The sequence below is a fragment of the Rosa rugosa genome, chromosome 2 (genome assembly GCF_958449725.1).
Source record: "Rosa rugosa chromosome 2, drRosRugo1.1, whole genome shotgun sequence".
NCBI lineage: Eukaryota > Viridiplantae > Streptophyta > Magnoliopsida > Rosales > Rosaceae > Rosa > Rosa rugosa.
The window spans coordinates 37837898-37858799 of record NC_084821.1 but is presented as its reverse complement, the minus strand read 5'-3'; the positions used below and the strand labels follow the sequence as shown (position 1 = coordinate 37858799).

General features: G+C 38.5%; 1 protein-coding gene and 2 long non-coding RNA genes across 3 annotated transcripts; all 3 read left to right on the top strand.

The window, feature by feature from the left end:
• The first annotated feature begins 4324 nt into the window (after positions 1-4324).
• LOC133730712 (uncharacterized) lies at positions 4325-5465 on the top strand. Its single transcript, XM_062158252.1, has 4 exons — positions 4325-4518; positions 4603-4741; positions 4850-5274; positions 5324-5465. Exons 1-4 carry the CDS (start codon positions 4325-4327, stop codon positions 5463-5465), a joined length of 900 nt encoding a protein of 299 aa, XP_062014236.1.
• A 3136-nt stretch (positions 5466-8601) lies between these two features.
• Positions 8602-13489, top strand: LOC133733222 (uncharacterized). The gene is made up of 3 exons (XR_009857564.1): positions 8602-9459; positions 10013-10091; positions 11115-13489. It is a non-coding gene; the product is annotated as an uncharacterized LOC133733222 (long non-coding RNA).
• A 1964-nt stretch (positions 13490-15453) lies between these two features.
• Positions 15454-18180, top strand: LOC133733098 (uncharacterized). The gene is made up of 3 exons (XR_009857491.1): positions 15454-16320; positions 16874-16952; positions 17976-18180. It is a non-coding gene; the product is annotated as an uncharacterized LOC133733098 (long non-coding RNA).
• The last annotated feature ends 2722 nt before the right edge of the window (positions 18181-20902 follow it).

The following is a 20902-nucleotide window of genomic DNA, read 5'->3' as shown; positions in this document are numbered from 1 at the left end:
AGCAAAAGGTTATATCGTACGTTTGTAGTTTTCTATAGATAGCGGAGAAATATATACGTCACTAAAGAGCCTGTTTCTTTTGAGTTGTCATAAACTCTCAGAACAAATCGATTCCTTTTTTTTTTTTTTTGATCGGGAGTGAGATAGTAAGTTACATCCGTTACGTTAGCGAGTTAATAACACACCTACCCACCTCAGAACAAATCAATCCCTTTGCATATGTAATATTATATATTCTTTGATTCCGTTCATAAATGATGTACTTAACTTCAATACTAAATAAAAAGCCAAAGACCATGAAGGCTTGTTTCTAATCCATGTACGTAGCAATGTTTTTATTCTTAACATTCAAGTTCTTTTTTAACCATTTTGCTGAGGTTTAGATTTTTTTTCCTCTGATACACGATTGATTAATAATTAATCAATAGTAACCAAAAGTAAAATCTTCAAATAGTGATCTTTGAATACGACAGGAACCTCAAATAACCAAACCTAGTCGATCCTGTCATAGAAGGAATATCAAGTTAAACAGTGAGCAACTCAATTACATTGACGATAAAAATGTTGTATTGAACACCAGTAAAATATATAATCATCTAACAGTTAATTGGTTAGGAAGATGATAAGAATAACAACTATATATAGTTAGGTCATGACTACCTCGCATATGAAGCCATGAAACCATAGTCATAAGAGACGAATTATCACCATATATAGTTAGGTCATGACTAACTCGCATATGAAGCCATGAAACCATAGTCATAAGAGACGAAGTATCAACGCAGGTCAAGAGAGGTAGGCATTCTGGGCTGTTTAGGGACGTTGTGCTGGTTCAAGCTTCTTATTGGACCTCTTGCCCTTTAAGTAACTCTGTGAGTCTTAAACGATTGCTGGTATGTTTGGGGTTGTCAATCTAAAACTTGTGAAGAATGAGCTGCACCTAGATTCAAATATATCATTGTCGGTATATGCAACTTTGTAAATGAATAAAGCCATAAGCCCTAGTTTCAGTCCAATATTTAGTTTTCATCCATTTGAGGATTTGTACTTTCTGTTTTACATGTGCTTGATTTGTTGGGTGTGCAAAATTGTTTCTCTAGTGGTATATTGGTATTCATGTTGTACCTCTGAAGTGCATAAAAGTCGTTAAGATTTTTTTTGGTTTTTTGAACTATATAGTTTGAACTATATAGTAAAACTATAGATGATCACTCCTAGTACAACCAATGCCTGATAGATCAAAAGTGATGGCACGTTTTACTACTTGGAATGAAAAAATATATGAATTGAAAACAACTAGAATGGAATAAGTCATGAATCGGAGATAACTGGAATAGGAGAAGAAAATAATCGGTATGGGAATGATTCCTAAACCCATGTCCCCCTTTGGTTATCAAACTCCCCCATATTCAGGAATTGATTTCTAGTAACGAGGTGACCCACAGCCATTCCAGTACCTACATATGTTAGTAAATGCAGATATTTCATATATGTTAGTAAATGCAGGAAATCTCATACACCAGAATCATTCCCTTCATTTTCATCACTGTTCCAGGTAAGTAAACGTGCCATGAGAGTAAATGGCTGAAAATGGAAAACAGTTTCTCCAGCTAGATACATTTGCAGAATGGCCAATACTAGCTAGTGCATCGATCCCCTACGAAGTAATTAGCTTCTCGTCAAATGTGACTGAAGATTATGGAATGGAAATTTGCAACAAGCTGAAAAATATCATTCAACAATAAATTTGCTTTTCTCTCAAAAAAAAAAAACAATAAATTTGCTTGATATGGACGGATGCACCTTTTGTGTTAGAAAATAAAAAATAAAGAAAAAAACAATAAAACCAATAAAAACTCTGACACGGAATCTATTTAATATATAGTGTGTGGTTCAAGTTTATAACACGGTTTAGATGCAAGTTCCGGTGCAACTCATAGGAAGCCCTTCTGGCCAAAAAATTTAGACCATTGATGGTTTGAATGTTAAACCATATGGTTCTTGAGGACTTCACATTTAATCACATATTCAGCAAACTCTTACTTTCCGAAACCTGTAAGTACGTCCACACACACACACACACACACACATATATATATATATATATATATATATGCAGACTCGACGTGTTGCCACCTCTCTATGGAGGTATCGTGTTGGCTTTAAACATGGGTTAATTAATCCCCAATCCCCAGATATCATCTACGCACTTGCTCCATCCCTTCCTTACAGTTATCTGCGCAGCTGGTTATTTCCGATTTTTTTCCTAGTCATCGGTCCAAGTCCCTGTTTTCGGGGAAGATATACAGTGAGAAAGCGGTGGGTATGAGATAGAATTTGCTGCTGGTTGATCGGTCTTGACTATATCATCTATAATTTGAGAATTTCCATGTTGATCAGTTTAGATAATCCCTATTTTCTGGTAAACTTCTTCAATTGAATTCAAACTTTCAAAGTCGGTAATGTTAGCTATTCACATATCAATGAAATTTAAATCATCAAACGGGTCGATCAAGGAAACTAATCGGAAATATGAAAGAAACTTCCATGGAGGAAAATCCTTCAAGAAACCCTAGACTTCTGTTTAACAGCAATGAATTCTTTGCTTAGTTGGGTAATGCTATAATTGGTAAAGGTTCACCCCAATTTCCCAAAACCCCACTCGATTTGCTATAAATAGGCAATTCATGTATTGATCCATAACCAAGATTCTTAATCAACACAGAAGAAAATATTTCTACAGTTAATTACAAGCATGTCTTCTCCTCAAGAAATGTATGACAAGAGTTCAAAGGTAAAGGGTGGTTCAAATGGAAACGGTGGCTGTTCTCCACCAACTGCTCAAGACATATACGGCCGAAAATAGAAAGTGAAACATGCAATTCTGCGCAGCCTTGTCTATTGTCTATGTTTTAAGGTATCTCAGCTCATTGTTGTTGCAATTCTTGTTGATAAACATTTACATATCTTTATTCTTTGTATTCTGCAATTAAGATGTAAAAGTTTTGTTTCAGTTTGTTGTATTTTTTTTGTTGAACTGGGTGGCTGGTGCCCCTTGAATAAATCTCACTAGCTGTGTAACAGATGGAAGAAACGAAATACACATGTAGTTCATTTTTTCATACTTATCTTGCTTTATATCATTTTAAGAATTAGTACGTAGGGATGTCCTTCTAATTTAATTTGAAGGCGCATTCCAAATGGAGAGTGAAAACCATGAAAGCTAGGTTTTTTATTGCGAAGGCTTGCTCTCAGCATCGACCAAACGTGTTGGAATATGCTGATACCAATTAATTACTAGCATACCATTGCAACCGAATATATATACATATAGAAAAACTGATGAGACGAATGATAAGAATAATATGCATTTTATATAGGGAAGTAACGGCTAATCACATAATGAAACAAACGATGCAATTGGTATGCCAGTTTGTGCACTCTTAATCTTCTTAATAAATATTTGCTATGCCGGAAGGTCTTTTCTCCTTGAATTTGAAGAGAAAACAAAAATATCAGCCCGGCCATTATTATTATTATTATTATTATTATTATTTTTTAAGGCAATTTACCCAGAAAGCAAAGGAACAAGAAATCAGCTAGCTAAGACGGCTACAAGCCTACAAATAATCCTCCTAAGTCTATCTCAGTAATATCATTTAGAAGGGCTTTAGTTAGAACATGAGGGTCATTCATTATACATAGGCCACTATACATCTACACTTCGGTAATCCAAAGCTTGCTTATTTACAGTTTCCAAGTATATGAGTGGCCTCGTTCACTTTTATTTAAAGTTCAAGCTTGGACACGTAATTTCTTCTGGTCAGGTGACCCTCTCAAGAAAGGGTCTACATTAATTGCATGGACTAAATGTTGTCTTCCAGTTGATCAAGGAGGATTGGGCCTAAATAATTTGTTCACTCTTAACCGAGCCTTGCTCCTTACCAGATGCTGGGGCATTATTCAATTATCTTCCCCTTCAGCTCAATTCTTGCGGGATAGATTTTTTACACTTTCTTTTCAAGCACTACAGTATTATCAAAGATCTTCGGTTTGGATTGGCCTGAAGAAGCTTTGGCCAATGTTTTATTCTAAGATTCATTGGCTGGTAGGAGATGGAAAACAGGTTCGTTTTTGGTTAGATAATTGGCTTGGCAATCCAATTTCAGTTACTCATAATCTGGGTCCGGAGTTGAAACCTTTCATTAAGGAGCCAGTGTGCAATTTCATCACAAATGGAAATTGGTCGTTGCCTTCTCTATTCGTTTCTTCCTTCCCAGACTTGGCCAACCAAATTTTGGAGGTTTCGCTGCCCATTAATAGGATGGTTGATCAAGCAATTTGGCCTGTTTCAACGTCAGGTCAGTTCACAGCAAAGGATGCTTATATTTCTATTTCTACCTCCCACCCAATTATACCTTGGTGCAAATTCATTTGGCATAAAGCAGTTCAACCACGTAAAAGCATGGCTACTTGGAAAGTTCTCCATGGTAGAATGCTCACAGATGAATTGCTATAGTAGAGAGGTTATTCACTTTGCTCCAGGTGTGATTTCTGCTGTGAAAATGTTGAATCTTTATCTCATTTATTTTACAACTGCAGTGTGATACATAGTTTTTGGAGTTGGATTTTTCAGCTTTTTCGCTTGAGTTTTTCGAATCAGACAGAGGATCTTGGATTATTATCACCAATGGTGCTTGACTCTTTTCCAGCTCCGTCTAGAAAACTCTGGTGCTTTGCCGTTTGTAATGCCATCTAGTGCATCTGGACTGAGAGAAATAAATTGAGGTTTGATGATAAGGTTTTTTCCTTGGCAAATTTCAAACACTTTTTTCTTCTTTCATTCAAGGACTCTGCTTCTCTTTATTTTGCACCGTGCTCTTCGTCTCTGGGTTCTCTGCCAGCCTTCCAGTTACTGAGTTTATCACCTCTGCGGCTCAAAGCTCCAAAATTTATTCCAGTAAGATGGGCCCCTCCTCCTGTGGGTTGGCTAAAGGTAAACACTGATGGGTCATTTCGTAGCCCAGAGGTAGCAGGTTTTGGAGGATTATTTAGAGATTCGGATGGTTTATTTAAGGGTGCCTTTGCCTATAGAGTCATTGTTAATAGTGCAATTGATGCTGAGATTCTGGCAGTCATTGAGGCTCTTCGTGTTGCCTGGGCAAGAAGTTGGACACATATTTGGCTTGAAACAGACTCAACTCTAGTACGTAGTTCACTATTTCAATTCGCCCAATCTAATACCTTGGAGGTTCAAAGTGGAATGGTTGAACTGTCTGCACTTTACTCAATCCATACATTTTCGTGTTACTCATATTTATAGAGAAGGTAACTCTTCAACTGATGCTCTTGCTAATTATGGTGCTCAAAATGATGGTTCTATTTGGTGGACTTCACCTCCTAGGTTCATTGCTGGATTCTATGGTCGGGATCTATCTTATGTTACTCATTATCGCTATGCGTAAAGACATAGGTTTTTATTTGCTTTTACCAAAACTAGTGTCTAGGAAGGGGGTTTGTCTCTTCCTTGTCTTGTTTTTGGTGGTTGGGTTTTGGTCTAATCCCCCCAACTTTTTTTTTGTATTTGTCAACTATTCTTCTATTAATAAAATAGGGGGATGGGGGGTGGGTTCCCAGAGTGTGGCAGACCCTTCTCCTTCGGGATTGAGGGTGGGACTTGTTCCCTACATTGTCTGCCTCCGAGGAACTAATATCGCCTAATCCCTTATTATTTAAAAAAAAATTTAAACAAAAAAATGTTGGGAAAAAGATTTGTTAACAAATTTTTCAATTACTTTCCAGAATTCAAATTGTATACATGCATGTTGGCTGGCATACAAAATCCATAATACTTTCCTAGCTATAACAGTGGGAAATGAAGAGTTGTTAAGGTCTTAATTTCAAACATGTAGTTTAAATATATAAATATTGACCTTAGTTTTTCACATTTCATATTTCTAGGTCTAATTAATCTATGTAATTTCCACCAAATTAAGCTCCAAGTAAAATCATATAGCTAGCATTGGGTTGAATTTTTGAACTTGAAGATATTAGTACGAAGAAATTCAGCTTGGTACGAAAAAACAAAAAAAAAAAACAAAGCTTCACATATATATGAATGCCAGCTACAACTCCGTGCATGGGAAATATTGGGTTCACACTTGAGCTTTGAAGTTTGACGCTATGCCTACGACCTCAGCTTTACCTAAAATGGTATGTAGAGGATCAAAATTAAGATCTAGAAGTTTCAGCTAGATAGAGTGATTCTTCTAAAGCGACATATAATAAGGTTTTGCATTTTGAGTCTGAACAATTTGTAGTCCTTTTCTCTCTGGCTAGAAGCATTACGACGGTTTAGGGGTTGAATTTTGACCTTCGAACGTGGAACTATATATAGGCCTAGGCAATTGGCATGAAAACCTAGTTTTCGTGGGTGAGATGACTAGCTAAACTTCCTTAATTTCTTTCCAAAAAATTTTACTTATTGGTAAATAGAGGGTCAAAACATAGAGAAGTTTCAGTTAGAGTATATTCAAACATCAGTTCAATTAGCCGCGTCTCATCGAATTCAAATTAAATATCTGCAGTGGATTCTCTCTTCATTATCACGTTTTCCATGGTCAGTAGCTATTCGCAAAATTCTACTCTGCAAATTGGGTAGATTTGTTGTATTCACTGATCATGGTCTTTTGGTCACCAAAACAAATGAACTGGCATGGTATGTATATGCATATTTCTTAAATAAATAAAAAAATAAAAAAATAAATAAATAACTGGGTTCCTTTTTTTGATATATTTTAATGCAAATGTAAAGATTCATAAGTAATCTCCAGGACGTTACATAATCATTTAACAAATCAACCAATTCACTCAAAGAATTAAATTACATTTGAAGGTACCGTTTAGTTCAATAGAAAAAGTCCATGCAAAAATTTCTTTCCGATTACTTTCCACGAATTCATGACTAAGGCTGGGACTAGTTCAAGCAAATGGAAAACTATTAATTAAAGCGTTCAAATTCACTTATGTTTAACAGCAAGGAGCTAGCGTTGTATCTTACCATCTGAAAACTTGTTGGTATAGGAAGGACGGTCTCGTTTTGATCAACTCTTTGAAAAATAACGAAGACTGTCGTGTCACATGATTTGATATGCAAAACGTCAAGTACTCCTTGTCTAAGTTTGATCTGTTTATTTATATGATCTTTTGATTAGTCATACCAGTAACCCTAGACTACGCATGAATATGCATATGTGGCATTGGAAATAAGTTCACAATTTTTAACAATGTCTTAGATTTTAGGGTTATGATCGTATCCACAGTTTTGGATAACATAATTTTCTGTTAAACTTCTTCTGTTGGATATGATAATACAAACTCATGTATATATGAAGTTAATCGGAAACAAGAAAGAAATATTCAAATTAAGAAACTCTTCGATAAGTCATACATGTACCGTTAAAAAGAGTGACTTAGATCATAAAATTTGGCACCAGCTCAAAAAAAATAAAGAGTCATATGTGACGTTATGTTGTAAGTGCACCCACTTAAGTTCTCTGTAGAACCACGCTCGATCATTTGACATCTCAATTAGCTAAAGTAATCGAGAACAGAACGAGACGTCAGATCTGTGTGTGACCGTGATGCTTCCACAAAACTATAGTTGGCATTAGGTTGTAGTTTCTGTTGCTAGCTAGGACGTACTGTTTGGTTCGATTTAATAAAATTCACTTAGTAAAAGAATTTCAACATTCCATGTTACTTAAACATTAGGGCAACTCGTTATAGAAAAGTTCCCCCACAATTTCACAAACTAACCCCACGACACCTTCAACCCTCATCTATGATTGTAAAGAGTATTTTGACGCTTTCCAATCCATTCGAATCCGACATATTTACCGTGAAGCAAATGGTGTTGCAAATAGGCTTGCACATCTTGCTAGTAGCTGTTCCGTTGATGATGTTTGGTTAGGGGAGACACCTGCTATTGTCATTGTTTATCTGTAGCTCGGGGTATAGGTGCTATGTCCCCCCCCCCTCCCCCCCCCCCCCCCCCCCCGATGCAAAATTTTACTATTAATATAATAAATGGAACCGGGCGTGGGGTTGAGCCTCCTAGCTAGGCTGGGTTCCAAACCCCTTTAAAAAAAAAAAAAATACATAGGGCAAAGCAAAGGATAACAAGATCCCTAGCTAGGACAAAAAAAGTATTCTTAAGTAGTTGTAAGCATGCCTTCTCCTCAAGAAGTTTTGGGAAAAGGGTTCAAATGGAAAGAGTAGCAGTTCCAAGGGAAACGGTGGCTCTTCTAAGCAACCAACTGCTCAACAAGTGCTCGGCCAGCCAAAGCCAAACTAGAAAGGGAAGCAATATGCCAATTAAGTGACGAACAATTCAGAATGCTGTCTTATGTATGTTTTAAGGATAAAATTCTACTTACTACCTTGTACTTTCAATGGTTCATCAGTTTAGTCTCTGCACTTCTAATTTAATCAGAAAAGTCCTTGCTGTAATACCCGCAATTTTCCATTTCGTCTCGTGAAATTGTGCGAATTGATTAAAGTGCTTTTGCACGAATATTACCCGAAATAATTCAATTTTTTGAATTATCGAAGTTTCGAAATATTCGTTTTAACAAAAGCTCGAATTGTGCGATTCAAGAAAAATCGACTTTTCTACGTACGGAATTTGGGAAAACTTCCTTCATAAAAGTTGTAGAGCTCGTCGATATGATCGCGTGCATATGTCGAACGAAATTTTTGGAGTTCGTACGATTATGTTACGAATTTTGGAAATATGAGATTCTTTTTATAATCTCTTTTCCTCGGATTCTCTTTTAGAAATTTCTTTTTCTTCCTTTTCCTTTTTCTTTTCCTTTCCTCCGGGTCTCCTTCCTTCTTTTTCTTTTTCTCTTTATTTTTCTTCTTTCTCTCTCTCGCTCGACCGAAACCGAAAACAGAGCAAAGGCTCTTCGGTCTCTCTCTACCTCCACCGGCCACCAAACGGCGTCGAACCACTTCCTTTTGCTTCGTCTCAGCCTTGCGCAGCTGCCAGAGGCAGCCTTGCACCGTGACACGGCCACCAGCGGCTGCGGGAAGCTCCGCCCGGTTTGAGCTCGTTTTGGAAACAAGCTTGATATCTCTCGATTCCGGCCACCAGTCCTCGTCAGACTTCTTCCATTGGCTTCGCCTTGACCTTGCGCACCTGTCTGTGGCAGCCTTGCACCGCGGCGCGGCCTGTAGCGGCGGAGGGAAGCTCGGCCCGATTTGAGTTCGATTTTGAGTCAACGCTGATATCTCGAGTTCTAGGCGACCAATCTTCAATATTCTTGGACTGGTGAACTCAGATTGAGGATATGAACAAGTTTCATGAAGAGATCGAGCTGAGTGGTGGAACTTTTTACGTCGAATGGAGCACCCGCCGGTTTCTGGAAAATTTCCGGCCAAACCCAACTGTTCTAGGTAATTTCCGACCACTTCCTTTCGTTTTCAGACTTCATGCTAGTTACGAAAATGGTTAGGCTTGATGATAGGAAGAAGAGCAGCCCGGCCCCGACACCATTGGTGGTGGTCGGCGGCGGCTCTGCCACTAACTCCGGCGGCCCTTTCCGGCCACCTCCGGGGATCAAAAATATGGTTTCTGTACATTTTCAGATTCTATATTTCAATACGATCATTTTGATATATTATACGCAATTTTTGGATATCGTATGATGAAGTTATGAATTTTTAAGTTTCGATCGATTTCGATCGTTAGATTTGTGATATGTGAAGTTAGGACCGTCAGATGGACTTGTAGTTTTGATATGATGATCTTATGACTGTCCCAGTGGCTTTGTGTGGTCATGGGCGAAGATCCGACCGTTGGATCTTCGTATAAATGCAAAACAGTGATTAGGAAGGCGATCCGTGAGGATCCGACCGTTGGATCATCATTTAATTTCAATCCGACCGTTGGATTGTCGTTTGATTATGTTTTTGAGTTATTGGCTAAGTTAAGGTCATGTTTGATTAGGTGATCGACGGTTTGATTTGGCGGACGATTCGTGAAATTGTATTTTGAGCTGTTAAGAAGACGCAGCGGGAATTTAGAGGTGAGTAAACCTCACGTGGTTCATATTACGAACCGAGTAAATTTAATTACTTTATTTTGTCGTAATTGTGTGAAAATATTTATGAAATAAATATTTGTTTTAAATCATATGGGCTTGATCAACTACGGTCCATAGGTAAGTAAAATGATTTAATTATACAAAATGAATTTCACGATTTTTATGCTTGGACTATAGTTGGTATTAGTGATTATCCCTGAGCGGATAATTACGTATATATATATTTACGTGATTATATATGGATTGGTGTGACATGGAGATGTGTGATTTTATAATGATGATAGTGATTGGTGAAATTATATTGGAAATTTATGAATGACGTGGTATTGAGTGATGATATGATTGAGTATGGATTGGTGATTTTTGGAGTTGTATTTTGAGTACATATATATACACAATAATAGTACGTATCATGGTATTATTGATCCTATTGTGTGAAAGAATATTATTGTACTCGATTGGTTGAGTTTAGGGTCAACATAGTGACCAGTATGGGGGAATCGGATGCTCTAATACTAGGTGGATGATGGGCTACGATTGGTCGAGTGTAAGAGACGCCCCAACCCTTATTGGGTGATGGGCTAAGTTGAGTATGTGTATCGGATGTTCTAACCTATGTTGATGAACTACGATATTGATAATCATGTCGGATGCCTTAACCTAGGCCAGGTGATGGGCTACGATTCAGTTAGAGCTCTAGTCTGTCAGTCACCGTATTTGTATAAATACGCTTTCGGGGTTTTGGAAAGAAATATGTGAGTTTAGATCCCGTATTAATCCTTGGTGATTTAGAGTGGTGATTTTAGTGACTGATTTTGGGGATTGTGGATTGCTTTGTGGTTGTTGTGATTGTTGGTTGTTTTGCTGGAGTTAAAAGAAATATGATTTAATAAATCAACCGTTCATTTCTTGTTTACTCATACGAGCTTTAAAGATTTCTTTAAAGCTTACCGGGTTTTGTGTTGTTGCCAATTCCCGGTGCACTATTAAATTCAAATGGTGTAGCGGGAAATCCTACAGGTCAGGAAGATCAAGGCGGAGATCGTGCGGGTTAGAGTTTTTGTTTCAGTTTACAGCTTTGTAAATTGTGAGATGTATTATTGAGAGTTGTGAAGTGTGGTTGTTGTGAGAAAAAAATTCAGGACGTTTATTCTATTAAGTTGTATAATTCATGTTTTCGGATTTTAATTGTATTTAAAATTCGGGGCGTGACAGTTTGGTATCAGAGCGTAAGGTGCATATTTGGTGATGTGTCAATACCTTCCGAGTGATGGCCCGTCTGCAGCGGATCCCCATCGTGTGCTCTTCGGTATTGGCTAAGTCACTGGGTATGCGTGAGTGTTGGGAGTTGTTTAGGCCGCTAGGTCGTTTAGGGAACGTGATTACCTTCCCTATAGTATTGACTTGGTTAATATGAATTTGTATTTGACTTATACTGTGTTTTAAGTGTTATACATGTCTTAGCCAAGCATACTATACTCCTTAGGTGATGGATATTCGAAGGGGTTGTACTTAGAACCTTACAGTTGTCTTGTAGGTTCGTATTGGAATAAGTTCAGTGACCGCGAGTCACAATCCTTGAGGAATAGGAACCTCTTGATTCAACTCTGTTAAGTCAACGAGGATTGTTTTATGGAAATGAAGTTCTTTCGTATGTTGAAGTGTTTGGTTGGAGGCATGATGTTGACCTATGCATGTACCTAGGTTGGATACGAGTATAAATTGATGGAGATTTTTCCTTCTTAAGTTGGATATACAGATGTTTTTGGATGGGATGTACGTATCAAGGACTAAATATCTTGTTTTGTAATGAGATGTCCTTGTGGAGTTTGTTAGTAGGGTTGAGGTTAGGGAAGAAATTATTGTGGTTACTTCTTCCTTGTGCTTGTAAGTTGTTAAGCAGGGTCTAAGGTGCGAGACAAGAGTTTTATTTTGTGCTCGATGGTTAGAGATGAGAGACCATTGTTTTGGGTTGTCGTTGAGTACTATAATTCCTTCAGAATCAGGATTGTTGGTAGAATTGGAATTAGTAGTAGTTTTGGTGATTCGGAATTTGAATTGAGTTCGCGAGATGTGTCTTATATACGTGGTTGATGTTGCTTGCATCATTTTGGAACGATACGTTACGATTCACAAGGAAAACTGGATTTGAAATTTATTCATTTGAACACCATGGGTTGATGACCTGACCGTGACTTGTGAATATAGTTTTGTTCAAGTGAATGAAATTGAATTTTGTGGCCCTTGTGTGGTGAACTAGTTTTCTTAAGTTTTGGATCGCAGTATGGAGATGGACTGCAGTGAATTTGAAGTTGTTGTGTGTTTTAAGTTTAAGTAGGCGGGACACTTAAAGTTTTGCAATGGAGTTGATTTTGGTGTAATTAATTGGGAGAGTTAGAATCAGTTCTTGTGAATGATGTTGGATGAGAGTGTGTGCCTTTGGTGATTGATTTTAGGTGATATAGTTAAACGCAATTTCGGATATTGATTTTAGTGACTTTGTTAGGTATCCATAGTGGTTCAAGTGAATTACTATGTGATATGGAGTTTGATTCGATTTCTGAATCGCTAAATGTTAGGGATTGAATTGTGGTGAGTTTTTGTTGAAGCAATTGATAGATGGAATTATCGAGATTCTATAAGAGTTGTAAGAGTAACTCTAAAGACGTGGGTTTTCCTAGCTAACTCAGGATGTGTTTAGCTTTATAAATCCCTAATCCTATCGATGAAATTGTTTGTGTTTGGTTTGACTCAGAGGATACTAGCTAGATCTCGATGCGACATATTTGATTGTTGGATTCTTTTTGAGTGATTGTTTTTATTGCATCATTATGAAAGATGTGTGCAGTAGAGTTGTTTATGGTTTTGAAAATAGTATTGGGTGACCAAGGTTCGATCCTTGGTGTTGTTGTTGGTTAAACAAACAGGAAAGAAAACATGCACACCATCTTATTGAGTTTATATTACAAAAAAAAAAAAAAAAAAAAAAAAAAAAAAAAAAAGGAAAACGAGGACTATGCTGTACTAAGCCTAGTCAGCAGCTCCGGATGGGTTGAGGCTGAGCTCAAGAGAAACTGGAGATCCACGGTTGTAACCGCCTGAGCCACCGAAATAGTAATCATGTGCACTACCTTCCTCGGAAGTAGTCTTCAGGTTACCAAAGACGTCCTCGCCGTGCACGGGGAACAGAGGAAGAGTTTGAACCTCCTGGTGATCTCCTCCTCGTTGTTGCAGGGATGTTTGTCCTCCTGTTGTGCCAAAAGAGTTGTACTAGTATTAGTGTTGAAGTGTGAGGAAGAATATGAAACAGAATTTAAATCAAGAAATCCTTCATTACCAGTAGAATAGGTGGAACCAAAGTTGAGATCAATGGATCTACCATCATCAGTAGAACTAGTGGACCCAAAATTGATGTCAATGGATCCACCAGCTGGCCCAAAATTGATGTCGATGGATCCACCAGCACCAGTAGAACCAGTGGACCCAAAATTGAGATCAATGGATCTACCAGTACCAAGAGAACTAGTTCTCATGGGCACTGGAGCAGCCTGATTACACCTATTCATCTGCTTCTCTCGAGCCCTGACGTTCTGGAACCAAAAGTAAATGTTCTTACCCTCAACATACCCATACTGGTTCAGCTGGAGACAGATCTCGTGAATCTGCTCTGTAGTTGGGCACTTAAATCCCTTGACGTAGTAAAGATCCTTGAGGATTCTTATTTGTTCTGGAGTAGGAATCCACCTGGTACGGCTTCGCCAGAAATCCATGTTGGCACTACTTCCAGCTGCTTGGGTGTTTCCTCCCTCCTCTGTTGGTTGCTGTTGTTGTGGTTCCATTTGTTGCGGGGTTTGGAGCTCCATTAGTTGCAGAGTTCGTGGCTCTTGGGTCATGGGGTGAGAGGATGTGAAAATCGAGGAATACATGGTTTAGTGTTTGAAGGAGATTTTGTTAGAAGGATTGGAGTTGTTGAACTGGTGATTGGAGATCTGAGATTCTCAGAGGAAAGATGAGATCGAATCTTCAAATGGAAGAAAAGATCTGAGAAAGAAGGATTGAAGATTTGGAGGAAAAGATTGAAGATCTGAAAGTTCAGAGGAAAGATGGGATTGAATCAACTAGATGGGAGAGAAGATCAGAAGAGAAGGATTGAAATTGATGAAGAAAGGATTTGAGTTTCGAGAGGAAGGCTGCAGAGTTTGAGAGAGAATGGCTGGGGAAAATTTCTTTTCTTTGGTGTGAACAGTTTTTCTCCAGGATGCACCTATTTATAGAACGAGGTGAGCAGATCTCCACCGTTGGATGGACGATCTCTGAGATTCAATCCACGCGTTGGATTAAAGTCATCCGAAAACCCGGAAAAGTTGTTGGCGCGTGGAGAGCGTGTAAGGGGACAGGCCGAACCTCGAGATGCTGTGGCAGACAGCTTTAGCCGAAAGCAGATTTGACTGCCGTAAATCACGGAAGGGATAAGCCGTGACACAAGTGGGCCGTACTTGGGCCTGTCTCGGATCAAGGCATCACTGTAGCTGTGGGTGGAGGCCTGATGGGCCGAGTTTCAGAAACAGTATTGGACATGATGGGTCGAGTTTCTGAAACAGTTTTGGATGAGTTGGGCTGGATTTCTGTAACAGTTTTGGATACGTTGGGCTGGGTTTCTGCAACAGTCTTGGATGTTTTGGGCCGAATTGTTGAAACAGTTGAAACAGTTGGTTTAAATAAAAGGATTGGTATGGATAATAACGTGAGCAGCCGTGCTCGAGTGGTTGAGTGTAAAGTTCGTGTACAAGAGGTCTGAGGTTCGAACCTCGCCTCTCGTTTATTTTTATTATGTTCGTTTAAGACATAATAAGTTTAATGTTTGTACACATTATATTAAGCATAGCTTGTGCTCCAGTGGTTGGGAGCGAAGCATTGGTTTAGGGGGTCTGGAGTTCGAGACTTGCCTCCACTTATATTTTATTTATGTCGCCTATGACATAATAAATATAACAAGTGAACATATATTAATGAAAGCAGTTCTTGCTTCAGTGGTTGGGAGCAAGACCTTCGTGTTTGAGGTCAGGAGTTCGAAACTTACCACTTACATTATTTTTGGAATCTTGTATATACTCAGTATACGGATGTATTTTTATACGTAGAGCAGTAGTTTCGAAAATTTCTACAGTTTATTCTGTATAAACTACAGAAAACTTTAAATCGGGAGAAATGGACTCGCGATTAAATTTCGGGACGAAATTTCTTTAAGGAGGGTAGATTGTAATACCCGCAATTTTCCATTTCGTCTCGTGAAATTGTGCGAATTGATTAAAGTGCTTTTGCACGAATATTACCCGAAATAATTCAATTTTTTGAATTATCGAAGTTTCGAAATATTCGTTTTAACAAAAGCTCGAATTGTGCGATTCAAGAAAAATCGACTTTTCTACGTACGGAATTTGGGAAAACTTCCTTCATAAAAGTTGTAGAGCTCGTCGATATGATCGCGTGCATATGTCGAACGAAATTTTTGGAGTTCGTACGATTATGTTACGAATTTTGGAAATATGAGATTCTTTTTATAATCTCTTTTCCTCGGATTCTCTTTTAGAAATTTCTTTTTCTTCCTTTTCCTTTTTCTTTTCCTTTCCTCCGGGTCTCCTTCCTTCTTTTTCTTTTTCTCTTTATTTTTCTTCTTTCTCTCTCTCGCTCGACCGAAACCGAAAACAGAGCAAAGGCTCTTCGGTCTCTCTCTACCTCCACCGGCCACCAAACGGCGTCGAACCACTTCCTTTTGCTTCGTCTCAGCCTTGCGCAGCTGCCAGAGGCAGCCTTGCACCGTGACACGGCCACCAGCGGCTGCGGGAAGCTCCGCCCGGTTTGAGCTCGTTTTGGAAACAAGCTTGATATCTCTCGATTCCGGCCACCAGTCCTCGTCAGACTTCTTCCATTGGCTTCGCCTTGACCTTGCGCACCTGTCTGTGGCAGCCTTGCACCGCGGCGCGGCCTGTAGCGGCGGAGGGAAGCTCGGCCCGATTTGAGTTCGATTTTGAGTCAACGCCGATATCTCGAGTTCTAGGCGACCAATCTTCAATATTCTTGGACTGGTGAACTCAGATTGAGGATATGAACAAGTTTCATGAAGAGATCGAGCTGAGTGGTGGAACTTTTTACGTCGAATGGAGCACCCGCCGGTTTCTGGAAAATTTCCGGCCAAACCCAACTGTTCTAGGTAATTTCCGACCACTTCCTTTCGTTTTCAGACTTCATGCTAGTTACGAAAATGGTTAGGCTTGATGATAGGAAGAAGAGCAGCCCGGCCCCGACACCATTGGTGGTGGTCGGCGGCGGCTCTGCCACTAACTCCGGCGGCCCTTTCCGGCCACCTCCGGGGATCAAAAATATGGTTTCTGTACATTTTCAGATTCTATATTTCAATACGATCATTTTGATATATTATACGCAATTTTTGGATATCGTATGATGAAGTTATGAATTTTTAAGTTTCGATCGATTTCGATCGTTAGATTTGTGATATGTGAAGTTAGGACCGTCAGATGGACTTGTAGTTTTGATATGATGATCTTATGACTGTCCCAGTGGCTTTGTGTGGTCATGGGCGAAGATCCGACCGTTGGATCTTCGTATAAATGCAAAACAGTGATTAGGAAGGCGATCCGTGAGGATCCGACCGTTGGATCATCATTTAATTTCAATCCGACCGTTGGATTGTCGTTTGATTATGTTTTTGAGTTATTGGCTAAGTTAAGGTCATGTTTGATTAGGTGATCGACGGTTTGATTTGGCGGACGATTCGTGAAATTGTATTTTGAGCTGTTAAGAAGACGCAGCGGGAATTTAGAGGTGAGTAAACCTCACGTGGTTCATATTACGAACCGAGTAAATTTAATTACTTTATTTTGTCGTAATTGTGTGAAAATATTTATGAAATAAATATTTGTTTTAAATCATATGGGCTTGATCAACTACGGTCCATAGGTAAGTAAAATGATTTAATTATACAAAATGAATTTCACGATTTTTATGCTTGGACTATAGTTGGTATTAGTGATTATCCCTGAGCGGATAATTACGTATATATATATTTACGTGATTATATATGGATTGGTGTGACATGGAGATGTGTGATTTTATAATGATGATAGTGATTGGTGAAATTATATTGGAAATTTATGAATGACGTGGTATTGAGTGATGATATGATTGAGTATGGATTGGTGATTTTTGGAGTTGTATTTTGAGTACATATATATACACAATAATAGTACGTATCATGGTATTATTGATCCTATTGTGTGAAAGAATATTATTGTACTCGATTGGTTGAGTTTAGGGTCAACATAGTGACCAGTATGGGGGAATCGGATGCTCTAATACTAGGTGGATGATGGGCTACGATTGGTCGAGTGTAAGAGACGCCCCAACCCTTATTGGGTGATGGGCTAAGTTGAGTATGTGTATCGGATGTTCTAACCTATGTTGATGAACTACGATATTGATAATCATGTCGGATGCCTTAACCTAGGCCAGGTGATGGGCTACGATTCAGTTAGAGCTCTAGTCTGTCAGTCACCGTATTTGTATAAATACGCTTTCGGGGTTTTGGAAAGAAATATGTGAGTTTAGATCCCGTATTAATCCTTGGTGATTTAGAGTGGTGATTTTAGTGACTGATTTTGGGGATTGTGGATTGCTTTGTGGTTGTTGTGATTGTTGGTTGTTTTGCTGGAGTTAAAAGAAATATGATTTAATAAATCAACCGTTCATTTCTTGTTTACTCATACGAGCTTTAAAGATTTCTTTAAAGCTTACCGGGTTTTGTGTTGTTGCCAATTCCCGGTGCACTATTAAATTCAAATGGTGTAGCGGGAAATCCTACAGGTCAGGAAGATCAAGGCGGAGATCGTGCGGGTTAGAGTTTTTGTTTCAGTTTACAGCTTTGTAAATTGTGAGATGTATTATTGAGAGTTGTGAAGTGTGGTTGTTGTGAGAAAAAAATTCAGGACGTTTATTCTATTAAGTTGTATAATTCATGTTTTCGGATTTTAATTGTATTTAAAATTCGGGGCGTGACACTTGCACTCTCCAATTTCATCAAATCGATCCAATCCGTCACTATTCCATCAATTTTCGTTGTTAAAATGCTAACGTGGGACCTTCTCACAAGAAAAATTCCCAAACTCCCATCGCTAGACAACCCGCCGACGCGTTAGTGTTGTGAATGCAAATGGGTAGTTTGGAAATTTTCCCTGAAAATTGATGGAGTGGTGACAAATTGGATCGATTTGATAAAATTGGAGAGTGCAAAGACTTTTCTGATTAAATTAGAAGTGCAGGGACTGAACTGATGAACCCTTGAAAGTACAGGGTAGTAAGCAGAATTTAGTCCATGTTTTAATGTCTGTACAGCTTGTTGTTAAGTATTAGTACGTACTTCTGTCATATACATATATTCACATTGATCGATTATGCATCGTAACAAATAAGTTAATTTTAATTTACATCTCTTTATTGTTTCTATACATTACAATTCGATTAAAGATGTAAAAAGATCCAGCAGGTTATATATATTGTAGCATTCTGAATTGGGTGGCTGGTGTCCCCAGAATAAAACTAGTGTAGTACTGTGTAATAGATTGAAGAAATAAATACACAGTTAGCCATCTCATTTTGTCCATAAGTGTAATGCTGTTTATGATATAATGAATCATAGAATGAATCGATGCCTATGAGCCTATCTAATGTTTTTGACGGCGTAATCCCAATTGGAGAGCACAATCCATTAAACCTCCATTCTAATGTCAAATGGATCTGAGATAGATTTGATCAATTCAAGTACTTTTCAGTACGGTATACATGCATGCAGCTGGTTTATTATTCAAGTTGTGTACGTCTAGCTTGTCTTCATTCTTCAATGATCGTGTCTCAATTATTCAAAACAAAGAATGAAAAAATATACATTAGCCAATAAACAATGATGTCAACTTATTTGCGTTGCGGTACCAGTTAATTATTTCCGTTTTTATAAATGCCCTGGCTGAAACGGGAAATGAACTCTTAGTTATGAAGAACTTGTTATTCTTAACTCTTGGGTTCAAGAAATCGAATGGTTTGCAGATTGGTCCAAAGAAAGCGTTATTATGCGTTTACATGCACCGAAGCTCGATCAAGTAGTCCTTATTGTCTGACCGGCTAAAGCAGGCGAGCAGCAGTACGTGGGCATTAGGGTTTGAATTTTGACCTTTGTTTTGATAATTATCGCACAGGTGGGCGTTCTACTGTAAAAAGGAGTTTAATTGTGCGTTATTGCAGAAGCAAAACCAAATAGCTAGTAAAACAAACAACATACCAATTACCATAGGCTTGAGACCTTGAGTTATGATTTTACTTTATTTTATTTATTTATTTTTCTTTTTTGTGCAAAAGAACAAAGAGAAAATTTTAGGGTTTTTATCCATTTACCCCATTTCTAGAGATTTTTTTCCCACTTACACCATTAAGTTTTTTTAAATTCTCTCTTACCCAAAACACTCTAAGGAGGTCTTCCCTAATACCCCATTAAGATTTTTTTTTTTGTTTTTTTTTTAAATACCATTTTACCCTCACCCCTTTGTTACTTAGAGAGAATGGAAGAGAGAGAGAAACCATAGGAGACTTCGCCGGAGCCGGTCACCGGCCGCCGGATTTCGGTCGCTGGCCGCCGGAATCCGGTCACCGGATACCTGCTAACTTTCGTCAGATTCCGGTCAACTTTCGCAGGATTCCAATCACCGACCGCCGGCTACCGGAATTTTCTAAAAACGTCTATTGCCCCCTAATAGACATCTATTTCCCCCCAATAGAGGGGCAATAAATTATAAACCTCTATTGCCCCCTAATAGACGTCTATTGCCCCCCAATAGAACTTTTGGTTGGTGGAATTATAATTAATCTTCCTAAAATTAGACAAATAATTCTTTGATTAAAGAAAAAAACGAGGACATTACATCAACTCAAAACGTTTATTGCCCCCTAACAGACGTCTACTGCTCCCTAATAGTAGGGCAATAAAAAATGGGTTATCTGAGTTACAGAGAAAATAAGTACAGTTAAATTACCCACAATGTCAAAAAATATGATCCATCATAAACTAATAACAAAGTTGACGTTTTATCAAAAAAAAAAAAAACAAAGTTGACGTAGTTTAGGCAGAAACAAAAATGGGTTATCTAAGTTTCCTTCTTCAAGCCCATGAACTAAACTGTAGGGGATAATTATGTTTTGTCAAGCCCAAGAACATAGTACTACTTTATTCTCCAAGCCCTTCATCAATTAGCTGGTCAACTATGAATGAATGATCAACTATGAATGAATGAATGAAGAAATGAAAAAAAAAGAAAAAGTAACAATGTGTCAGAGGCATTCCATCAAACAGGCGGTCAGCAAGATTATCAAATCAGTTGCTATATACATATATATAGTGAAAGACGGAGTCAGTGATCATTCAAAGTGACAAAAAGCAAACAAAGGGAAGAAAGATGAAGACCCAGATAATTCAAAGTGCTATGTTGTATAATTCAAATTGGACTAATCGGAGTCGTCCGTCGGCGTCGACTCTTCGAAAATGAGAATGAGGCCTCCATCCCACTCTTGCTGCTTCGCGGTTCGTGTCGATTCTTCCCGGCGAAATAGGGACGGAGTCGGAGACCAGTGGCGGTGTGGTCAGTGAATAAGAAGGCATCGTACCAGGCAGAGAGAGAAGGAAGGAAGAGGGGGGGGGGGGGAGAGGAGAGAGAGAAGAAGTCGCCAGCAGA

What these genes read in the sequence shown, in the direction of transcription:
- LOC133730712 (XM_062158252.1), top strand. Translation starts at nt 4,325, where the DNA reads ATGGTTGATCAAGCAATTTGGCCTGTTTCAACGTCAGGTCAGTTCACA. An exon ending in CTCACAGATGAATTGCTATA is followed by an intron (nt 4,519 to 4,602) that starts GTAGAGAGGTTA and finishes TTACAACTGCAG; the next exon opens with TGTGATACATAGTTTTTGGA. An exon ending in GAAAACTCTGGTGCTTTGCC is followed by an intron (nt 4,742 to 4,849) that starts GTTTGTAATGCC and finishes CTTTCATTCAAG; the next exon opens with GACTCTGCTTCTCTTTATTT.